General features: G+C 63.5%; 5 protein-coding genes across 6 annotated transcripts in view; 1 reads left to right on the top strand and 4 right to left on the bottom strand.

Annotated features, from left to right (window-relative positions):
• The first annotated feature begins 17 nt into the window (after positions 1–17).
• Positions 18–5,203, top strand: CHLRE_17g746897v5 (uncharacterized protein). Of its 2 annotated transcripts, none has more exons than XM_043072769.1 (9): positions 18–183; positions 280–423; positions 764–814; positions 1,105–1,173; positions 1,480–1,546; positions 1,738–1,755; positions 2,075–2,165; positions 2,451–2,537; positions 3,082–5,203. In XM_043072769.1, the coding sequence occupies exons 1-9, from the start codon at positions 129–131 to the stop codon at positions 3,166–3,168; spliced, it is 669 nt and encodes a 222-aa protein (XP_042915227.1). In that variant the 5' UTR covers positions 18–128; the 3' UTR covers positions 3,169–5,203. The 2 variants fall into 2 exon arrangements, with proteins under 2 accessions (XP_042915227.1, XP_042915228.1); XM_043072770.1 differs by having other exon boundaries at positions 3,082–4,573.
• CHLRE_17g746847v5 (uncharacterized protein) lies at positions 4,576–9,497 on the bottom strand. Its single transcript, XM_043072768.1, has 6 exons — positions 8,819–9,497; positions 8,465–8,559; positions 6,072–8,299; positions 5,311–5,880; positions 5,082–5,192; positions 4,576–4,966 (listed from the first exon to the last, which is right to left on the bottom strand). The coding sequence occupies exons 1-3, from the start codon at positions 8,991–8,993 to the stop codon at positions 6,275–6,277; spliced, it is 2,295 nt and encodes a 764-aa protein (XP_042915229.1). The 5' UTR covers positions 8,994–9,497; the 3' UTR covers positions 4,576–4,966; positions 5,082–5,192; positions 5,311–5,880; positions 6,072–6,274.
• A 169-nt stretch (positions 9,498–9,666) lies between these two features.
• CHLRE_17g746797v5 (uncharacterized protein) lies at positions 9,667–11,787 on the bottom strand. The gene is made up of 2 exons (XM_043072767.1): positions 10,937–11,787; positions 9,667–10,678 (listed from the first exon to the last, which is right to left on the bottom strand). The coding sequence occupies exons 1-2, from the start codon at positions 10,991–10,993 to the stop codon at positions 10,499–10,501; spliced, it is 237 nt and encodes a 78-aa protein (XP_042915226.1). The 5' UTR covers positions 10,994–11,787; the 3' UTR covers positions 9,667–10,498.
• A 422-nt stretch (positions 11,788–12,209) lies between these two features.
• On the bottom strand, positions 12,210–13,227 carry CHLRE_17g746747v5 (uncharacterized protein). Its single transcript, XM_043072766.1, has 2 exons — positions 12,996–13,227; positions 12,210–12,845 (listed from the first exon to the last, which is right to left on the bottom strand). Exons 1-2 carry the CDS (start codon positions 13,125–13,127, stop codon positions 12,741–12,743), a joined length of 237 nt encoding a protein of 78 aa, XP_042915225.1. The 5' UTR covers positions 13,128–13,227; the 3' UTR covers positions 12,210–12,740.
• A 4,358-nt stretch (positions 13,228–17,585) lies between these two features.
• Positions 17,586–20,502, bottom strand: part of CHLRE_17g746697v5 (uncharacterized protein) — a 7,672-nt gene continuing 4,755 nt past the window's right edge. The window contains exons 14-18 of the mRNA XM_043072765.1: positions 20,165–20,263; positions 19,884–19,925; positions 19,593–19,742; positions 19,172–19,237; positions 17,586–18,926 (exon numbers count right to left, since the gene is read on the bottom strand). Coding sequence (XP_042915224.1) covers positions 18,795–18,926; positions 19,172–19,237; positions 19,593–19,742; positions 19,884–19,925; positions 20,165–20,263 — 489 coding nt within the window. The 3' untranslated portion in view covers positions 17,586–18,794. The remainder of the gene's footprint in view (positions 18,927–19,171; positions 19,238–19,592; positions 19,743–19,883; positions 19,926–20,164; positions 20,264–20,502) is intronic.

Raw genomic sequence — 20,502 nt, 5'->3', positions numbered from 1 at the left:
AGCTTAAACAAGTTAGTATTACACATTTTCTTAAAAATATCCCAGGGTTACTGGTCGTCTTCAAAGTAGTCTGTATTACTAGGGCTTTGCTTTGGCTACCCCGCCACATTTACTGAATTGAGCCAGCCATGGCGTCAGTATTGGTCCACTCGCGGTCAAAGGCCGCTTCACTACTCGGAAGAGGTGAGAGAAAGCTCGCCACGGAGCGGTCCAAGTGGTCGCCCCGCGCGCTGGTTTGTTCTCTGCACGGGACGATAGCCTGTTGGCGTGTGGTCACAGGACACAGAGGTCAAGCTAGCTTAAACGTCTGCCCAACAGCAGCGACACGGGGGCACGGCCAACCAGGACTGGGCAGGCCACGAAGCCACGGCTCTCGCTCCGCGTTGGGGGATGGCGATGGCGGACTGCTGTTTCTTGACAACGGTGCGGAAGTATGAATCTAAGAAGACGTGCTGGGTCTCCGACGTTTGAACTTCGCGCGGCGCATTGCGCGCGACGTTCAGTCAGCGCGAGGTTCCGCTGCAAGACTGTGCGTGCGGATTGCTAGATCTTTTTAGTGCATGCGGCCATTTGGAGGCCTCCCAGGCCGTAAGCACATTGGCGGGAAATGTAGAGTCCCTGTGGAACGCAGCGGCCTTTCGCGTTGTCGAGCACCGCGCCACCCGGCTGGCACCGCCCGCTGCCCCCTGCCGCCCCGCCACCCCGCACCGCCGACACATTCCTCCGTGCCTTGCCCCATGTTGGTCACGTGCCCCCATCACAGGCGAGTGCCTGGCGTTCCCAAAGAAGCGCACACAGATTGGTCCCTGCTTCGGTGAGTTGGTGACCGCCGTGCCAGGCGCCGATGCTGACTCGGGTCCTGACTCTGACCCACCCAAAACCTGAAATCTGGCCCTGCACTCCGACCCTGCACTCTGACCCTGATCTTGACTCCGACCCACCCAGAACCCTGGACCGGGGTGAACCTGACTGGTGCCTTACACCTACCCGGCTACACTACCCGGCCACACACCCCTGAGGCAGCCGCCTGCAGCAGCACCCGGCAGCCAAACCCCATGCATGTCGACCCCTCCCTCCTCCTCTCCAAACCCACCTCCCTTCCAGACCTGAGCTGGGAGGACGCCCTGCGGGTGCAGCTGGAGGCGCTGCAGCACAACAACAACCCCTACCCGGGTGCGTCGCACAGGCACCAGGCACAAGACGGCGGGACCAGAACACAAGTCCCCAGGGAGGGCTGAGTGGATGCGTGCCGCTGCCAGCGCCAGTGCCAGTGCCGCCGGGCCAGCCTGCGGCTCACCCGATTGATGGTCGCGGACCTGCAGTGGGGTCACGACCCTGCAACTCATACACTTGCCAGTAACCAGGTGCTAATGCAAGGGCCCCCTACACACGATTCCTTGACCATTGGGATCTATTTCATTGGCCTTGGGCTTATATGAACCTGCGCGCGCACACACGCACCACACCTCCGGCCTGCAGACCACGGCGTCGAGGTGATGTACCGGTTCGCGAACTTCGACCCCTTCCAGCGTACAAAGTACTTCGGGTGAGGGGGCCAAGGGGGGAGGGGGGTGGAGCGAGGGGGTATCGGGAATTCAGGGAACGGGAGGAGCCGGGCGGGAGGTGGGAGACCGGCGCGTGTGGTGGGGTGTGTTTGAGTGCCTGGGGAAGGGCTCGCCCCCATCCCGGCAGTGTCTGAATCTGCACACCCACCATTGCCACGCTGCGTGCACGCAGGAGGAGCTTGGACCTCGGGTGCGTGTGCGCGGGCCGGTACCTGCAGGACACACGCGGCGTGGGGGGGGGGGGCGGGGGTAGTTTGCCATGTTCCAATCCCAAGTAAACCAAGACCCAGAACCAGTCCACGCACGAGCACGGAGGAGCTTCGGCATGATCCTATAGCTTGGACGCCTTGAGCTTTGTTCGTCTGGTTGGCGGGGCTACACGCCAGCTGCAGTGGCTGGGGCCTGGGGTTGTTATGGATGGGGCAGGTTTGCGGCGCAAACGGCACTCTTGTGCCGGTCCAGATAGGACACACATGTTCACACGAGCGCACCTTTGTACACACCCGCAGGCAGTTTGAGCGCTTCCGCCGCGTCATGCACTCGCCCTTCCACGCCACGCTGCTCGACAACTCGGGCTGGGAGGTGCTGTCCACGTTGCAGGTGAGGCGGGTGGGTAAGCGGGTGGGAGGGCGGGTTGGCGGGGAGAGGAGGGGCGGCCGCGGCGGGCCGGGCCAGCGGCTCAGGGAGTAGGAGGCTGTCAGACGCCCACGCCCGACGAATAAGGGGAGGGGGCAGACCTGCCACTCCTCGGACTGCGGGTACGGGTGCAGCCATCAACGGGTGGGCGGCAGTGCGCCACGGCAAGGAGCACGCCGCGACCGCCCCACACGTGTCCCGACTGTGCCCCCGTCATTTCCATGCTTCGAATCCGCCTCTGCCTTGCAGCTGAGCGAGACGTGCTGGTGTGCGCGGGTGCGGGTGTGGGACACGCACCGACTGGAGGAGCGGGCGTACGCCATCACATTGACGCAGGTGGGAGCGGGAGGTGGGGTGGTTATTGTTGAAGTATAGCGATCAGCACCCATATACCTCGAGAATCCATCCCACGTCGGGGTGAGCACTTTTCCTTGCTTAAGTTCAACAGTTATCTGCCCGGATCCAACGGAAAAGTGGTGGGGCGGGGAGCGCTTACGGCGAGTGGGGCCAGTGGGGCGCGCGAGGGAAAGGCTGGTGTCTGGAACTGGGTACTGCGGCTGTGAGGTGCGCCTGGGGGGTGGGGGTGGGGGTACCGCACCGGTCCAGCAGCCTCTGTACCCGCCACACACGGTGCAGCTGTCCTCAACCCCATTTGGACCAGTCCCTCACCCGTCACCGCCTGTCCCGTCACCGCCTTCCTGTCCCGCCGGAGCTGGTCGACATCGTCGGTAACGCTTGATGTTCCCCAAGATGGTCTACCGTCTGCCACTTCCTTGACTAATCATGAATGTAATCCCCCTGCTCAACCCCGATTAGGCCACTCGCTTACCCTGCACCCTGCCTGCGCGCCCTGCCTCCCCACCCGCCGTCCCTCCCTCAGCGGCTGGGCGGCTGCTATGACGGCTACTGGTACACGGACCGCTGGGTGTGCGAGGGCCAGGACGTCAACAAGCTGTGGGCCGACTGAGCCGCGGGAGAGGGCAGAGGGAGCCGGGCGAGCGCCGTAGCAGCAGCTGCTGCTGCGGGGGATGGGGTGGCGAAGGCCTCAGCGGTTTGCACCATAAGACAGCGTGTTCCGTACATACCCAGTGTGTGTGTGGCCTTGGACATGGCCATGACCAGAACGGCCCGGAAGCAGTGCGGAGGCGGTGCCACCCTGCCTGCGCGGCGGCGCTGGTGCAGTTGGTGGCGCGGGCCGCGGGTGGAGGGGAGGGGAGGGTGGAGGGGCCGGCACGGCGCGCAGCCGGCTGGGGCGGAGGGCGGGGCCGAGGCCGCGTCAGCATGGGAAGCTGGGCTGTGCGGTGCCGGCGGAAGAGGGAGGGGGAGTGAGGCACGGCTCCACGGCGCGGCGTGACCAGACCCCCCGGGGCGGTGCGCCAGGCCGCGCGAGCCCGCGTGTGTATGTGCACGTGCTTATGTACAACAGTAGCTTGTAACTGTACTTGAGGACAGGTAGCGGCTAGTCGCGTCGCTGATGTAGATAGCGTCCCTCTCGCACGTGTTGTTTTGGGTGTTGCGCACATGGCCTGGCGGTGCAGGAGGCGCACGCGGCCAGCCGGGACTGATCGCCTCGTGTGCGCGGCTTGGCTGAGCGGCGCGGGCCCAGTGCGGGCCCAGGGGCGGACATCAACGGGCGTGTTGGCACAGCACAAGGCGAAGCGGTCGCAGTTGTGCGGGCAAGTTGTCAGTTGTGTGTGGGCACGCGTTTCGCGCCCCTTCCCTCTTGGGGACGGCGCGTTTGTATCATGCTGTAGGACCATCGAGTGCTGTGCAGTGTGTGTCCCCGTCCGCCTGCCATGTGATATGTGTTGCCCGGGCGGCACTTCGTTGTACGGGGGAACAATGTGACGCCGTATTAAGACACATTGGTTTGTTTGTACCGGTAGGCCATCTTTGTATGTCATTCAATTGTATGTAGCAACAAATCTTGGCGGCCGCATGGCAAGGCAGACCCGCACGGCGCTGCGGCGGAGGCGGGTGTCGGCCTGTTGCCGCGCCGTCCTTCCTTGTACCTGCTCAAGCGGTGACCGCGTGCGGCCGGAGTGGGCTCCCCTCGTGGGCGCCGCCACCCAGCCGCATATCATTAAGTTCGGTCGGGTATGCTGAAGAGTACGGGTGGGCTACAATTCTGCGGCCACAAGTGAACATGGTGATGGAAGACGATGAGCTGATGCTATGTATTGGACAGTAGTACTGAGGAAGTTTTTTGGGGGGGCTCATGGAAATGGAAGGCAGCTGTTGAGCTGCGCTGGCTGCATGGTGGGCACGAAGGACCACGGGCAGGGCGCAGGAAGCGAGAGCAACAAGGCAATGTTCATGTGATGGACGAGTATAGATTGTACCCCCGCACGAATGCAATCCTTTTTGCGCAACAGTTCCGGATCTTAACAAGGAGGTGGCTGCCTTATGGCAGGAAAAGGGCTGATCCCGGGTCGTTATCAACCCAGCCACCTTGACGCGGGCGCCTACTAAGCACACGCCTCTATGTTGGGGGCCTTTGGCATCCCCGCAAATCCGGACGTGGCCGGTTGGGTGGGGTGCACAGTCCGTGCTAACCCGCAGCTAACAAACTAGTCACGTCACTCGCCGCCAATCGACACGTGCACCCTCAGCCCCACGCCCTGCTAGCGCCGTTCAGGCTCTCAGCCCGGCCCCGCCACCGCCGGCGGCCATGGCGGCCGCTGCAGCTTGGTCGGCCGCTCGAAGCCCATCAGCTTCAGCAGGAGGAGCACACGGATCACGTTGGCGGCGGAGACGTCGCGGTTCTGGGGATGGGGAACGGGGAGGAAGAAGAGAGCGCACATGAGCTGTCCCAACCGTCAACCTGTCAATCAATCCGTCCCCAGTGCCCAGCCGTCCCCGCACATGCACGGTCCTCACCCAGGTCGTCAAGCAGTCGTTGCAGACTTTGACCGACCAGGGCCGCTGCCCCTCCTTCAGCCCCCCAAGCCGCTTGATGGCCATCTCCTGACACCCGCAGTTGTAGCAGGTCTGCATGGTCGGGAGGGTGGGAGGGAGGGGGGCCACACAAGGGCTTCCGCTAAAGCCAGGCATAAACCCAGCGGCCCACCCACCCACCGGCAATTGCAATCCCACTCAACCCACCCACCTTGGAGGTCTTGTATTCATCGATGATGAACACATGCTTGGCGTAGCGCTCACGGAGCAGCTTGATGAGCCGCCCCGTCGGCGCGCGCCCGCCCCTGACGGAGATGGGGGAGCCGCCCTTCCCTCCCTGGAAGGCCCACGAACCCCACCCCACCACCACCTCCTCCTTGGGCCTGCCGCCTGTGAGCTGCTTGGCGACGCGGTGGAGCGCGCGGTCGCGCTGGATGAACGCAGCCCAGCGCTTTCGGCGGAAGGCGGAGAAGTGGTAGTGCCACAGCACGTGCACTGCGCCCCGGGGCCCCGCCTCTGCCGGCCCCGCCGCCTCCACCTGCCCCGCCGCCTGCCCCGCCGCCTGCCCCGCCGGATCTTAAAAAACATCGTGCTGCAGTACCCAAATCTGCCAGCACTGCACGACTCCCCACCATGCATGAGCAACTGGGTCGCGGCCGCCAAGGCCCCTGCCCACAAGTGCGGCTGAAGAGGGCGACGTCAGCGGCGGACGACTGGGCATACTGGCGCGGCGGGGGCGGGGGCGGGGGCTGTGGCCCACCAGCAGCTCCGACCACTCCACCTGGGCGCGCGGCAGTCGTGGGCGGCAGAGTGTCAGACCTTAAACCTTGACTGACATGGTCGGTGAGACGCAAGCTCGCTAGGTTGCGCCCGTCATGACACGGTGTGGGGCATGGCAGGCGCTCCACCTGCCGAGCGGCTTGGCATCTCCGCTCTGCCTGGCCCACCTCCACCCTCCGCCCTCACCCTCACCTCGCGTGTGGCTGCCTCCACCTCTGCCGCCAGCGCCGCCAGCTCAAACTCCATTTGCTGCCGCACGTGCGCCGCCGCCTGCACCGCTGCAGCATCAGCGCCGGCCGGGGTAGCGGCATCACTGCGCGCTGCAGCACTTGCAGCCGCTGCCGTCGCCGTGCCGGGAGACCACAGCTGCAATGGACCGCTCAAGCTGGTTCTGGTTATGCTCTTCCTCCGGTAGCTAGCGCCTCCGCTCCGGTGCTGTCGGTGACAAAGCGCCTGGGCCTGGGGGTTAGCGCGGGTGCACCTCCACCGCCGCTCTGTTGGCGGCGGCGGGGCGTGTGGCCCGGCAGCAGCAGCGCCTCGGCCAGTGGGGACCAGGGCCGCTCCGGCTCCTGCTCTTCATCCGGCACTGCCTGGGTCCCTGGCTGCGCCCCGAGGCGTCCGGGGTGCAGCGGCCTGGGCAGTGGCTCGGTGCGGAAGGACATCTCGGGCAGCTCGGGCAGCGCCCCAAGCAGCAGGGTGGGGTGCTGCTGGAAGAGGCTGGAGCCGGGCCATAGCCGGGCCTGCGCGGCGGGGGCGGTGGAGGGCCCAGGCACAGACACAGGCACTGCTGCCGCTGCTGCAGCCGCCGCGGAGGACGCCGACGACGGCGCTGTGGCTCCCTGGGTGTTGGCGGCAGCTCCCAGCACGTGCGCCCACAGTGGCTCACGCGGCAGCTGCCAGGCCGGCGCCGCTGCAGGTGCGGACGTGCGGCCACCTCCACCACCACCTGCACTGCAATCCCCACTGGTGCTTCTGGGCCAACGCTGGTGCAGCTCCCGGGTAGAGAGCTGACTGCCCGACCGGCCCGCAGGAAGGGGCCCGCCAGCGCCAGCAGACGACGTGGCCAGCCGTGCATTGAGCCCTTCACCGCTGGGGCAGGCAACACCGCCGGCCGCAGGGGCCCTGCTAGCGCTGCTGCTCTCAGAGGGCAGGCGGCTCCGGCGCTGCGGCAGCAACCTGCGCAGTGCCGAGAAGGAGCCCCCACTGCGGGCACCGGCAGCGCCACCGGGGCCGTCGCCGCCACCTCCACCGGGTGTGGAGGTGCGGGCCCAGCCCGGCGCCGCACCGGACACCAAGCTGCTGAGACCCCGAGCCAGTGGCGGCGTCCTCTGCTGCTGCGTGTGATACTGCGCCTGGTGCGGTGTGGCAATGCGACCTGCCAGCCACAGCCCCAGCCAGGTGCCTTGCAGCCGCAGCCGCTCCACAGCCGCGCCTAGCTCCAGGTCGGCCTCCGCCTCCGCCTCGGCAGTCGCGGCACTGGCGACAGGCCGCACAGCCCGCGGCAGCTGCGGCAGCAGCAGCAGACCCCTGCCAGACGTCGCCGTGTCTGCCCCGCCGCCCACGTCACCGCCCTGCCCCAGCCCGTGCGGCAGGGGCAGCAGCATGCCACGCAGCAGCACCGGCCAGCAGCTGCTGCCGCTGCGACCGCTGATACCGCTGCTGGCAGCTACTGCTGTCGCCAGGGCTGCGGCGGTGTGCGGGTGCAGCCAGGGCAGGTCAGGGCTCCAGACGGGGCCGGCCGTGTGGGGTGTGGGAGTGTTGTCGTGGGGCAAGTCAGGCGCCGTGGCGGCCGCAGCTGTCGTAGCTGCCGCCGCTCCTGCAACTGGCTTGGAATGAGCTGATGCTGACGGCGAAGGCGGGCCGCCGCGCAGCACCGCATTGCGCAGATTTGCCGCACGCGGCCACCAGGAACGTCCCCTACTGCCGCCGCCGCCGCCGCTGCCCCGGTCTCCTCCCTTGCCTCCCACTACCAGGGGTGAGGACCACGCCCGCTTCGTGGCAGATGCAGCCGAGGTGGTGCCCAGAGCCGCCGCCGCCTCTGGACCCGCTGCCACCCCTGCCGACAGTAGTGCTGCGGCACGCCCTACAGCAGTGACGGAGCCGCCGGCAGCACCCGCCGCCACCGCCGCCACCGCCGCCGCCGTCAGCTCACCTGGTGGGCCTGGCTGCTGCGGCGCCCCTGCCGCCGGCACCACCACCAGCCGCAGTGGCGCCGCCCAGTCGCCGGCAGCAGCAGTACCCGCCGACGCGGGCGCTGCCGGCCGCCAGAACGCCACCACCACATCCGCACTGACGGCCAGTGTGGCTGCGCGGGACTCGCTGCTGAGGCCAGGGGGCACCGCATCAGCGGGTGGCTCACGACCGTCCGCTGCAGCAGCGATGCCGCCCCCCGCTGATGATGTTACCGGCACATAGACCACCTGCATGGCAGCGCACAGCCAAGCAGGAAGTCAACGTGAGACAGAGGGCAGGCTACTCAGTACTCACACGCATAATTCGTCCTCACGCATGCCAGTAATGCGGCTAGCAGCGGTCAGGCTCTCCCTTCTCCCTCCATGCAGTACGAAGCGTTGGCATTCGGTTACCTCCAAGTGTCGAACCGTCCTCAGTTTCGCAACCGCCGGCAACAGCTGCACAGTTCCAGGCTCCAGGCGTGCCGCCCACGAGTGGTCCTCAGCACCTGATGGTGACGCATTGTTCACGCAGCGGGAGCTTGCTCAACGCTCCATGGCACGCGTGTCGGAACCCGTGCTGGACAGCATGTCAGAACACAAATTGGTTCTTCCAGACGTCTTTAGTCATGACAGGAAACTGGCGCACTGGCTGGGAATGGAGCACGGTCGTGAACCTATGATGCAGCGCTGTAGCAAAGGCCTCACCGCGCCTACAGCAAACGGCGGACAGTCGCTGCAACATCGCGCGTGTAACCCCGGACATACCTGCAAGCAGCTTGACAGCGACTGTAAGCGCTCCCGTATTTGATACTGCATCGTGGACGCCTGACACAAATGCCTGAATAGCTTGGAAGTCCGAAATGGGCCTCAAGTCTCCGTGCTCAGCGGGCGCGAGCACAAGCAGCACCGAGCAGGGGCGCTCTTCAAATAGAAAAGCCATTCAGGCAAGTCCTGCGCCAGCGCTTGCTTGCCAACCGCAACGCCTCGCCCGCTATGAAAACCAGTCGAGTACAAAGGATGCTGACATCCTTATAAAAACAAGGGGAGCAAGCAGCTTGCGTGCTGTTATTATATATATACAAAACGCAGCGGCTGCACTAGATGGCGCCGGTCAAGCCCACTTTAACCGCATACGCAACTTCCAGCATGAGCATCGTGAAGCTTTTCAGGCTTTAAGACCACTGCAGTAATACATCTTGTGAGCTTTATCACCCATATGCGAATTGCGGAAACTCCGGGACCGACGGAGACAACGCAAACCGCTGGCCAAGGACCTGCCGGCTCTCCAGAAAGCCGGGTCCCCGCCATCCGTCATGTTCCGCCACATAGTCACGAGCGCCAGGCCACGGCCCAAACGCGCTTCATGATAATCTCAATACTGATCACGTACTTACACTGCACCAGCACTGCCGCGCCCTGCCTATGATTTCATCTTGCTCTTCGTGTTCTTCTTGCTTTTGTTTACCGGCGCTCAGAGTAGTGCCTCTCTCGCCGCCTTGCTGCTCAAGGGCGCCGCAGGGTTTTCTCTCGTCGCCATGCTAGCAGAAGCTGCAGCCGGCCCCAACCCGAGTGTCCCTAGCCGATGCGCCTGCGCGTCGAAGCGGCATGGAGGCTCTGACGGGGCGTTACACGCCTATTAGCTCCCAAGCGTACGGGGGCTCAGCCCATTTTCCAGCTGTACGAAGCTGGCACCCCTTGTTTGAACCACAACATCTTCTGGCCCCCTTGTATGTAGCTCACAAGCAGAAAGGCTATCTAACACCAGAGCGTACACCCCTGCATGGCTGCTACCTCAAGACTCCATCCAACGGCCGGCCGGTGGACCAGGCCAACGCAGGCCCATGCCCCCTTGCTCATTGCCTTGACATACATGCAGGATAGATGCATCGATGCCTTGTGACCTCACTGCAACACCACATGGCACCCATGCACAGGTCCTGCTCACCCCCATACCATATACATACCTCCCGGCGGCTGCCTCGCGGTCAGTCTGCAGCCTTTCAAATACGTAGTTCAAGTAACAACATACACAAAGTACGCACCGGATCCCAAGTTCTCAACTACAACGCAGCAACGGCCACACATAAGCACTTACTTCGCTGTAACCGCGACCGAGGCCCGGCGGGGGGGAGGCGTACTGTCAACAGACGGTACCGGGCCAGGGCCCGCCCCGCATGCGCCATGCACGCCATGCACGCAGATACGGCGCCCACGTGATTCCACCCTCGCAACCGGCTGCTGCAGTTGCCGCGCCCCAACCCCGCACCCCATTGCATGCAGGCAGCCAGCCTGAGACTGCCCACGGCTGCGGCCAGACTCAGCCACCCCAGCCGCTCTCCGCCCCACCCTGCCACCGCTGATACTGCCATCGCCGGCACGTGGGCCGCACGTCGCCTCGGCAACACGTCGCCATCCCCAAACCGCCGCGCCCATCCCTCGCACGGCCTAATCTGCCACGCATGCCATTCCCACCACCCGTTGGGCGTTGCCGCGAAGCCATGGACAGCGGAGCGCCAGCGGGCAGGGGCGCTGCCCGGCAGGGCGCCAGCGGGGCCGGCACGATACCCAGCGGTGGGGGGGAGGGCACCAAGGCGGGTAGGGGGTAGGGAGCTCCCGCGGGTTCGTCTGCGGGGCCGAGGGAGGGGAAGAAGGCAGTACAGGTGACGAGAGGGGCGATCGTGAACACGGAGCTGCCGCCAGGAGGTCTGCCCCGCCATTGCGAGGTCCGCTCCGAGTTTGCTGCCTCCCACCCTCCGCCTGCGCCTCCCTCACAACCCACGGGTCCCGCATCCGCCCACTCCGCCGAATCCGCCCACTCCGCCGCCTCCTCCCTCCATAACCCTTCCATTGCCCGAACCTCTCCACCCACGGAAGCATCCTCACCTGGCTTGCAGCCACCTGGGGCCGGGGGGCCATCAGCGCCAGGGCCAGCACCAGCATTTGGGGGCCGGCGCCGCCAGCGCTGCCGCTGCCGCTGCCGCTGCCGCTGCCGCCTCCCGCTGCGCCTGAGCCCGCCCCCGCTCAGCAGCTTGCAACCGCTCGTTGAGGGCGCGCAACTCTGCCTGATGCTGCGCCCAGTTGAGCTGCTCCCTCAACTGGTTCAGGTACGCCTCCGTGGCCCCGCGGAATCTCGCCCAGTCGTCCACCCACTGCCTCACCGGGCTGCGGCCGACGTCCGGCGCTGACGACGCCGAAGAGCCTGGCTCCGAGGCCGGCCCCGCGGCTCCCGGCGCCGGCGGCTCGTCGGGCGGCCGCAGAGTAGGCGGCCGGGCGTAGGGCTCCACGCCAATTGCCCTCAGCGACGAAACCAACTCCAGAATGCTCTGTTCGCAGACGACTATGACAGCCTTGTGCGACTCAGCGAACCAGCGGGGCATGAAGCTCGAGCCTGAGGTGGCGCTCGAGCTGGGCAGGCTGGTTCTCGACATTGTTTTGCGTCGAGGACGAGCTCGTCGCCACGAGTAAAGCACTGAACCGGAAAGGGTGCAAGCGTTGCGCTCATCGACGGGCTCTAATCGTGGCATTTGACATGGCCCGGCTTGTCAATTCCTTGGACTATCCCAGTCACTGTGGAGTCATTTAACTCCCTCGTAATGCTGGAAAGTTTGGTAGGCTATATTTCCCAATTGTACACTTTATAATTGAGACCGCGTCCTGCCGCGTCGACCACGAATGAGGCCACCGGCGAGACGACCGTGCCGTGGGTCCGCAGAAATCGCGGTCGGGCCCAATCGCCAGCAATTCTGACTTGAAACTATTCCTGTGACTCAAGTCAACAATAAAATTGCCTGGCCTGACCAAATGGACGAGGCCAACCGGGGGTCGGACGCGACCGGAACTCGACCCAGACGGCGTGGGAGACGACCCTAAATCCGCTAAAGTGCCCCTCCCCCCAACGCCCCCCTCCCCATCGGCGCAAAACTTCCGCGAAGATGAGTGGCCAGGGGCTGAGTTGGGCGAGGTGGTTGGCTGGGTTGGTGGATGCGGTGCGGTGCCAGTTCGGCAGGTGAATCCTCGCGTGCAGCTCACTACACGTGAACGTGGAGCGACACTGACAGTCTGTTACCCCCCCCTGTCTGGTAAGACCTCTTGTTGGTTAAACGCTTATTATCACCGTTCTGCCTGTGAAATCGCTACCCAGCAAGCCGTACCAGAGAGATTGCATTGGTTACAAGAGGGACCTGCTGACGCAGTTCACGAGCCAGTGACGTGGAGAACGAACACCCTGCTCTGGACCCCAGGGGCGTGCCGCCTGCAACGCCGTCGGCCTACTCTAGCTCTAGTAGGCTTGCTCCCATAGGACGCTCCTCCCGCCATACCGAACATGTTACTAGGTGCCATCACTCCACCTCCTCTTCCATTATGACACTTCGTGGTCTGTTCAGCTTCATACTTCCATCTGCTCTTCGAGAGAGCTCGAGACAGAACAAATTGTATCGAGCCAGTGAACACCCAAACAATGGCGCCCCAAGCAAGGGGGAATCGCCTCATCCGGATACACAAACCCGTAGCGGCGTCATAACGGCATCTACGAACTGCGCCCCAACGTACTTCACACCCATAAAGCGCAACCAAGTAAGGCTAGCAATGACTCAGCCTTGTACCTTTCGGAGCACGGGAGGCACCCGCTCCGCTCTGACACTGCCCTAAACTCGACAGCCGCAAAAAGCGCAACCTAACCCTGAAGTTATGCAGCTTTCCCGGCACGGTCCATGAGGGGCACGGTGGGTGTGTGTGCGTACCCCCTCATGTCTGCCACAGTGCCAGACCACTTCCTCCTACGGCGTCGTGGCTGGGGGGGGGAGAACCAACGGGGATGCGTGCTTTTCAACTTAGCGCCTACTTTCAGCAGTCTCGGCGTCTTTCCAATACGCTGTTGATTGCGGGGAAGTCCCGCGTAGGCACCACTATAAGGACGGGGTTGTGCGTTATGGTAGCTCACCTCGACCAGCGCTTCGGTTCCTGGCCGCACTCGATATGCAGTAATGAACGCCGGGGCACCAGCGCGCGCGTCAGAATTCTCTCGAATGCATGATGCCAACTCTGCCGCGCGCGTGGTGCCCGAAGGCTTCATAGCTGAGGACACGACCGCATCATAGATTTCAACGCCGACCTCAGCGGATTCCTTGTGTCACCTGATGCTGATATGCCTTCTCCCCCAGCTGTCAAATATTCCAAAAGATTGCATGTAATACACTGCGCTTGTACTTGAGATTGTCTCAGGCTGCGCTGTGTGCTGACCGTGCTGACTGAACACCCCCCACCCCCCCGGCCCATGCGGCCTCGTCTGGAACCTTCCATTTTGTCTTTTCTGAACTTGCGCAGTCCCGGCGGGCGACGTTCCCGCCTCCCCACGAACACACAGACACTTCTCCCACTCCTCCCACTACTTTCCCCGCCCGACCAAGTTCTCCGACCCTCCATACCGTTACCGACCTCCACTGTTTCGCCTATCCCTCCCTCTTCAGTCGCGCGAACAGCAAGTCCAATCGCTCCCTCCTCCGGTCCGCACTGGCTCATCTGTCTTTTCCGGCGCCAGGGGGGGGGGGGGTAGGAAACAAAGTGCCAGACCCCATGCCCCGAAATCCCCCGGGACCCCCCTTGAGGGGACGACCGACCCCCCGACGGACAAAACCTTGTTGTTAGCGAATTTGGGGGTTGTTAGCGAATTTGGGGGAGGGGGGTTGTCTGCAACCATCGGCCATACTGGGCCACGGTAACGCCTCGAAACACGGGCTCGCAGATCGGCGCTGGGTGACGCGCATTCCCTAATCAGGGGCCTCCTCCTGCCCCGGCGCATCAGCGCCAACTGGCTCGCAGACCGGCTTCTAGAAAGCAGGATAGCTCTCGCGGGGAAACCATCAGAACCCGCCGCACCAGCGTCCTCACCCGTAGAGCAGCGACCTAGGAAGGCCGAGATGGCACTCTTTCGGGGAAGTTCGGCACAAGTATGTTCAGTGCCTACACAGGTAACGGAGCCGAACCGTTCCTGATGGGTTTCGATCTTGCGACCTTGATGCGACTCCGGCACCCAACTCCGGCATCGTGGCGCAAGACCACCCGCGTACGAAGCCCACGGGCGGGCCTTGTTAGCTGATAGAGGTTACATGTGGGACGACAGCCGTGGACTAGCCAGGGCCCCAAAAACGTACGAGACACGCACGCTCACCCGAGGAGAGATCCCCGAATGACCCCCATGCTCCTCGCCTCCGGAGAGGGGAGGAACCCCAGGCCCGGCTCACCGCAAACGCTAGCGCTGCTCACCTAAGCCGTGGGTCGGCGTCATAAGACTACCTCTTATTGCGAGTCCCTAAGCTGACAAGCTAGGGTGAGGCCGGTGGCGAGTCCGCTGTTGGCCCTACCAAGATAACCCCTCCAACATCATCTGACGCTAGGAATGGGTGCTGGTTCGGGACAAGGTCCCAGCGGCGCGGAGGCCGACGCAGACTCACAAACGCAGCTAGCCGTGACCAGAAGTCCGCAATCACCTCCACACCGATCCTTCGCACAACAGCAACCTCCGCAGTCCGGTCTGCAGCATCACGGCAAGCGTAAAGGCGCTGTCGGCCGTATTCCAGGGCCGCCACAGCAGCCAAGCACACGATGTCCCACACCGCCTGCGATAGCCCTGGTGGCGCCTGTACTAACCACAACTGGTTCCGTGTGATGTCCACATTCGCATGCTCCCGCATCACATCACGCAGAGCCTCCGCCACCACACAGTCCCAGAAGTGATGAACCCTAGCCCCAGCAGTCATCTGAGTCCCACACGGGCATTTCTCCACGCGTCCATCTGCGGCCCACGCCGCAAGCATCCCAAAGCCCGTGAACCCATTGACTGCCAGACGCCAGAGCGGTTCCTTGTGTCGCGGCTCCCACACCAAAGCCCACAGCCGCGCCAGGGCCGCCCGCAGCGCATGAATCGCTTCCGCTGGCGGCGCGGCGCCGCTGTAGGCCTCTTGGATGAAGGCCAAGTGACGCACGCGGAGTGCGTCGTACGCAGGCGCAAGTTGAAGCTGGGTTGCCTGCTTCACCGTAAGGGTCAGCAAGGGCACGTCAGCCGCGCCATGCCTTGTTAGCGAATTTGGGGGAGGGGGGTTGTCTGCAACCATCGGCCATACTGGGCCACGGTAACGCCTCGAAACACGGGCTCGCAGATCGGCGCTGGGTGACGCGCATTCCCTAATCAGGGGCCTCCTCCTGCCCCGACGCATCAGCGCCAACTGGCTCGCAGACCGGCTTCTAGAAAGCAGGATAGCTCTCGCGGGGAAACCATCAGAACCCGCCGCACCAGCGTCCTCACCCGTAGAGCAGCGACCTAGGAAGGCCGAGATGGCACTCTTTCGGGGAAGTTCGGCACAAGTATGTTCAGTGCCTACACAGGTAACGGAGCCGAACCGTTCCTGATGGGTTTCGATCTTGCGACCTTGATGTGACTCCGGCACCCAACTCCGGCATCGTGGCGCAAGACCACCCGCGTACAAAGCCCACGGGCGGGCCAACTGTTAGCCACTCATCTACACATGCTGTTCCAAAGTGTGCCTCCTGGCGTGTTTTTGGGGTCTGGCGTGCGCCCCAGCCCGCCTTCAAGGCTGCAACCAAGTGTAACAGACTGTTTGCGCCCTGACACGCAACCCAGCTGCGCGCCATTAAATTTTGACAGCGTTTGCTGTGAGAAAACGCTGGTCAAAGCAGATGCACTTTGTGGGGTGGGTGAACGAAACGCGTTGACTCTTATGTGAAAGAATAGCCAGCTCGCCCAGCACCTTTACTTTTTTGCAAGCGCCAAGATCGGCTGAAGGGATGCGAAGCGCGGGACCGGTTCGCCCCCCATTGTGCAACCTCCCCAAGGGGCCTATGCGCGATGCATCGTATTTAATGGATAGATCGAGATGATCTGTATTCTCTACGCGCGGACTGTTCCCCTGAAGCGCAGCGAGCGAGCCAAATGCACCACCAGCAAGCTTGCCCGCGGACGCGACTTACTGTGCATCGCTGATATCTTCGAATGTATTGATTAAATAGCTATTTGCAGAACTAATTATGTGCGCACAGTGCTCCCTGCTGACAGATTGACTGACATTTTGAGACAGCCTTGATCGCTCAAGCTTTGCGGTTTGGCATTCGTCAGAATATATTTGGAAGCTCTCTATGTTGCTGGTGTGCTGGCCGCGGCCTATTCACCCCGAACGTGCCTGACTGACGCGCGCGCCTGACCGCTTCGCCGTCCGTTCGCGCGCGAGCGCCCTCCTGTATGGGGGGGGGGGGGCGAGCGCCCCCCGAAACCTCCGTGGCCCCTTCCTTTGGCGTAGGAACACCGCCCGTGCTTATATGCTGGTGCCTTCACTACCGTGCGATGCTTGCATCCCGTGCGGGGGGAGGGAGTGCCCCTCCCCCCAATGCCCCCCCCCTCCCCATCGGCGCAAAATAAACTTCCGCGAAGATGAGTGGCCAGGGGCTGAGTTCAGGGGTTAAAACCCCTCCATTTAATACCAAAGTGGTGTCAATCGACTCCTCTTGACGAGCACTATCACTCCGTGTCATCAGCGGTCCTGTTCTGAGACTTCGGTCACCGGCGGGATCCTATCCATGGAAATCCCCTCGACCCAGACCACCCCGCGCTCAACTCTCTGCCGCGTGACGAATGGACAATGTGCACCGGCAGCCTTGCTAGACGTGAACTCGAGCGCACCAGCGCTTCAGAGCCAAGCTGTGTCAGTGCGCATGTGTTGAATGTGGAGACATGTCCCGACATGTCCACGCCCGGACGCGCAACTTAGCCCTCCCACGCTTTGTTTGTGCTTATTACGTCATAACGTGCACATATGAGCCTCGTGGTGCTGCGTTTGGCCCCTAGTTCTGCTTGTGGGGCGCTTCCCGAAATCCGCCGGGATGGGCTCCCGAAACCCGACGGACCCCCAGGGACGAGGACCGACCCCCCAACTTTGGCGGCCCAGAACTTCCTCACCAGACACCCCCTTAAGAAACTAAAAGTACATGCATAATGCTCTCCTAAAGCTCTGTAACTTTGAGCATGGGGTAAGAATCTGAGCTTTCTACCCCCCCCCCTGCCGGCGCCCCCATCAATTACCGTGCCTGCCGCACAGATCCCGCACGAACTGTCCTCTCCCACCCATCCGCAACGACTGTCCCGAACGTCCCACGTGTACCCCTGAACGCGCACAGCCCCCCCCCGTACGGCGTACCCGTGCGTGGCCGTACCAGCATGGTCATTACGGCTGGATGTAAGGTGCCAATCTTCGCGACCGTCTGTCATACAATCCTACAGTCATAGTGCTGATTTACCACCTCAGTGAGAAGCATGCGAACTCAAACAGGCGGGGCGGGGGCGGCCCACGTGCAAAGTGGGTGAATTTGCACCGGAGTTTTACGTGAACCACACCTGAGCTGCTGTGTGTGCGACGGGACACGGTTTAGGCAGGTTGACGAGGTCCCGTAGGGTGCAGCTGACGTCCATACCCCAAGCAGACGGCAAACAATTTTGCAGCGGCAGAGCAGAAGTGCATGGCTGGTCGAACGCCGGAGTTACTGTGTATTGTGTAGTGTGGGACAGGGCCAGGGGCAGGTTGGCGAGGTGGTCACTCGGTGTGCCGCCCTGGGTCCTAGACCCCAGCATTCAGGAATCTGAGCTGGTATGCAGCCCTGAACGCAGGTTGAGAGCGAGACTTAGCGACCCAAACAGACCTATCCACAAATCCTTCGCCAGCTCAAGCACACAGGCAAGCGCAGACATGAGCCTGCTAGCTTCATTAGCACAATGCATCTTTGTCGACGTGTCCAACTGTCTATTTGCAACCTTGCGTCCATTCGTCACCAGCTCCTGAACACGCAGGCCGCCAAGGAACGTGACGTGGACCAGGGGCGAATCCACTTGTGAAGTTGTGGCTCCCCACACGCAGCAGGTGTGTCCTGACTTCACCTACACGTCACCTCTGCTACGCACATGCAAACGGCATGCACGACATGCAAGTCATGCCCCAGCGCCCCACACCGCCATCCTGCAAACATTGATTCAATCCAGTGGCAATTACTGTGTCACGGTCATTTGAGTGGGAATGCATTTTTACGAGCAGCCGCGAACGCACAGCAGCAAACACACACCGTAGTTGCCCGACCCTTTCTTCGTGTGCTTCTCTAGCACACCTGCCCAGCCGGTCCTGGCCCGGTTTCTATGCCCGGTGCACTCCCACCTCCTAGCGGCAAGGAGCCACTTGAACGCGGAGCACATGGGACACGTCAACCCCTCTCGTCAAACATGCGTCTCTCAGACCACCTCTTCCTATCGCCCGCGGACATGAAGAACGGCGCACCCGCCTGACATCACTCCCCCCCAGCCCTCCGCCCCCCTCCCCTGCAACACGTGACGCACTCGGCTCGCAATCTCTCCCGCCACATGACCCCGCCACATGACCCCGCCACATGACCCGCACCGCACACGGGCGCCATTGCCATTGCGCCGAGTACCGTACACACACTGGCACTCAAACATGCTCGCAGCAGAACTGCATGCAAAGTCGTATCGTATCATCACGTTTGCTGTCATCGCCGCGCCGCCCACTCAACAGCGCCCCATACACTCGGCGCTCTACTACCAATGACCCTACAACGAATGACTCTACCACGCATGACCAACTGTGTGGAGTGCTGCTTGCAAAGCACCCAGCTGCAGCCCCTGCTACTGCAGCCACTACTGCAGCCACTACTGCTGCTGCTACTGCCGCTACTGCTGCTGCTGCTGCTGCTTGGCTGCCAGCATCTCCACCACGCGGGTGCGGTCCCACTGCTGCGCCAGGTCCAGGGCGGTGCGGCCGTCGCCGATGGCCACTGACGTGTCGGCGCCCGCCTTGAGTAGCTGTGTGTGTGTGGGTGAGGGTGCAGGGTGTGAGTGAGCAGCGATGGATGGGGCACGCCGAGTCAGACACACTGCGCGAGCTCAGCAGCCGGTTCCGTACACTGGTGTCTACCCCACCAGCCAGCAGGTAGCCACTGCCCCACCCTTCCCTCCCCGCCCCCACCTTGTGCCCAGGCCCCCTCCCCCTCTCCTCCTGCGCCCTCCCCTTGACCCCTCCCCCTTTCGCCCCCCTCCCCCCGCCTCACCGCTGCCACCACCTCCTCGCGCCCGTCCTTGGCGGCCAGGTGCAACGCCGTCCAGCCGTCCAGGTCCTGTGGGGCCGGCCGCGGGGGCAGGGGCAGCAGGGGCAGGGGCAGAGGCGTGAGAGGTGGGGCAAGGGGGATAGCCGTTCATAGAGAGAGCGGAGTGATTCAATTACATTCGGAGTTTGGGGGAGGGTTGGTTGAGCAGGCAGCGCGGGCGGGTAGCCGTCCATGCAGGAGGAGTGGTGGGAGGCTGCACGGCTGCATGGCAGCCCGTGACTAGGTGCGCCATCCCCCCCTGCCATCCCTGCCACCCGCGCTACCCCACTACCGCTACCCCGTGCCGCTCCCCCATCGCTCTTTTGCATTGGGTTCGGTTTAGCTTGGGCTGGTATTTAATCCCCCCACCACCACACCCACACACCTTGGCCTCCTTGTCCGCGCCCGCCCCCAGCAGCGCCTCCACCGCCGCCGCCTGCCCCTCATACACCGCCAGCAGCAGTGGCGTGTTGCCGTCGCCCGCCCGCGCCTCGCGGTCCGCGCCCGCACGCAGCAGCGCCTCCAGGGACCCCACCTGCGGCGACACAGACGTGGTCGTCAGCACGGCGCATGCCGAAATGCGGGGCATGTGGTGCGCCCCGCACACCCTTCAACATCGAGTCAGGCACTGCGCACATGAGGGCCGGCGGTGTGCCCCGCCCCGGCATGCACTCACGTGTCCTAGGGCGGCGGCTAGGTGCAGCGCGCGGCGGCCGCCCTGCAGCAGCAGCAACAACAGCAGCCACAACAGATGTGCAGCTTACAACACACCAATCATTAGATGGGCAGTCAGTCGTCCGCATCATTCAAAATTTGAGCGGGAGGCGAGCAACTGCTGGTGGGTGGGCTGAGCGAGTAAACGAGGTTAACCGAGCGGCCGTGCTGGCGCCCCCTCCCCTCCCCGCCCCCTGCCAACCTCCCCGGCCCGGCCTGCCACCCCAACCCGGCCCCACGCACCGCGCCCGCCGCCTCCCTGTCCGCCCCCGCCAGCAGCAGCACCTCCGCCGCGTCGCTCATGCCGGCCTGGGCCGCCAACACCAGCGGCGTGGCGCCGGCCTGGAAGGGGGGTGGGCGGAGGGGCGGGGGGGGGGGGGGTTACATTCATGATTAATTAAAAAGTGAAGTCCTAGGCAGGTCCGAAGGGCGGGGGGGGGGCGTGGAAATAAATAGCCCACAAATGGAACCCGGGCGAAAAGGCAACTTGCACGGAAAAGGCAGGCCGTCGTCCCATCCCGGCCAAAACCAGGGGGGCAAAAGTGGGGGACACCTTTTGCGCCACCCACTGGGCCGCCGGG

This window comes from Chlamydomonas reinhardtii, chromosome 17 (assembly GCF_000002595.2).
Source record: "Chlamydomonas reinhardtii strain CC-503 cw92 mt+ chromosome 17, whole genome shotgun sequence".
NCBI lineage: Eukaryota > Viridiplantae > Chlorophyta > Chlorophyceae > Chlamydomonadales > Chlamydomonadaceae > Chlamydomonas > Chlamydomonas reinhardtii.
Note: the sequence above shows the minus strand (reverse complement) of the source record. Positions and strands in the feature narration are given on the sequence as shown.

Coding starts and splice junctions, on each gene's coding strand:
- CHLRE_17g746897v5 (XM_043072769.1), top strand. CDS start 129: ATGGCGTCAGTATTGGTCCACTCGCGGTCAAAGGCCGCTTCACTACTC. Junction 184..279: donor CGCTTCACTACTCGGAAGAG/GTGAGAGAAAGC, acceptor GTGTGGTCACAG/GACACAGAGGTCAAGCTAGC. Junction 2,538..3,081: donor ACGCCATCACATTGACGCAG/GTGGGAGCGGGA, acceptor TCCCTCCCTCAG/CGGCTGGGCGGCTGCTATGA.
- CHLRE_17g746847v5 (XM_043072768.1), bottom strand. CDS start 8,993: ATGGCTTTTCTATTTGAAGAGCGCCCCTGCTCGGTGCTGCTTGTGCTC. Junction 8,560..8,818: donor CGCTGTCAAGCTGCTTGCAG/GTATGTCCGGGG, acceptor CGTCACCATCAG/GTGCTGAGGACCACTCGTGG. Junction 8,300..8,464: donor GGACGGTTCGACACTTGGAG/GTAACCGAATGC, acceptor GCTGCCATGCAG/GTGGTCTATGTGCCGGTAAC.
- CHLRE_17g746797v5 (XM_043072767.1), bottom strand. CDS start 10,993: ATGCTGGTGCTGGCCCTGGCGCTGATGGCCCCCCGGCCCCAGGTGGCT. Junction 10,679..10,936: donor CCCAGGTGGCTGCAAGCCAG/GTGAGGATGCTT, acceptor TCGGCCCCGCAG/ACGAACCCGCGGGAGCTCCC.
- CHLRE_17g746747v5 (XM_043072766.1), bottom strand. CDS start 13,127: ATGAAGCCTTCGGGCACCACGCGCGCGGCAGAGTTGGCATCATGCATT. Junction 12,846..12,995: donor GAACCGAAGCGCTGGTCGAG/GTGAGCTACCAT, acceptor TCCCCCCCCCAG/CCACGACGCCGTAGGAGGAA.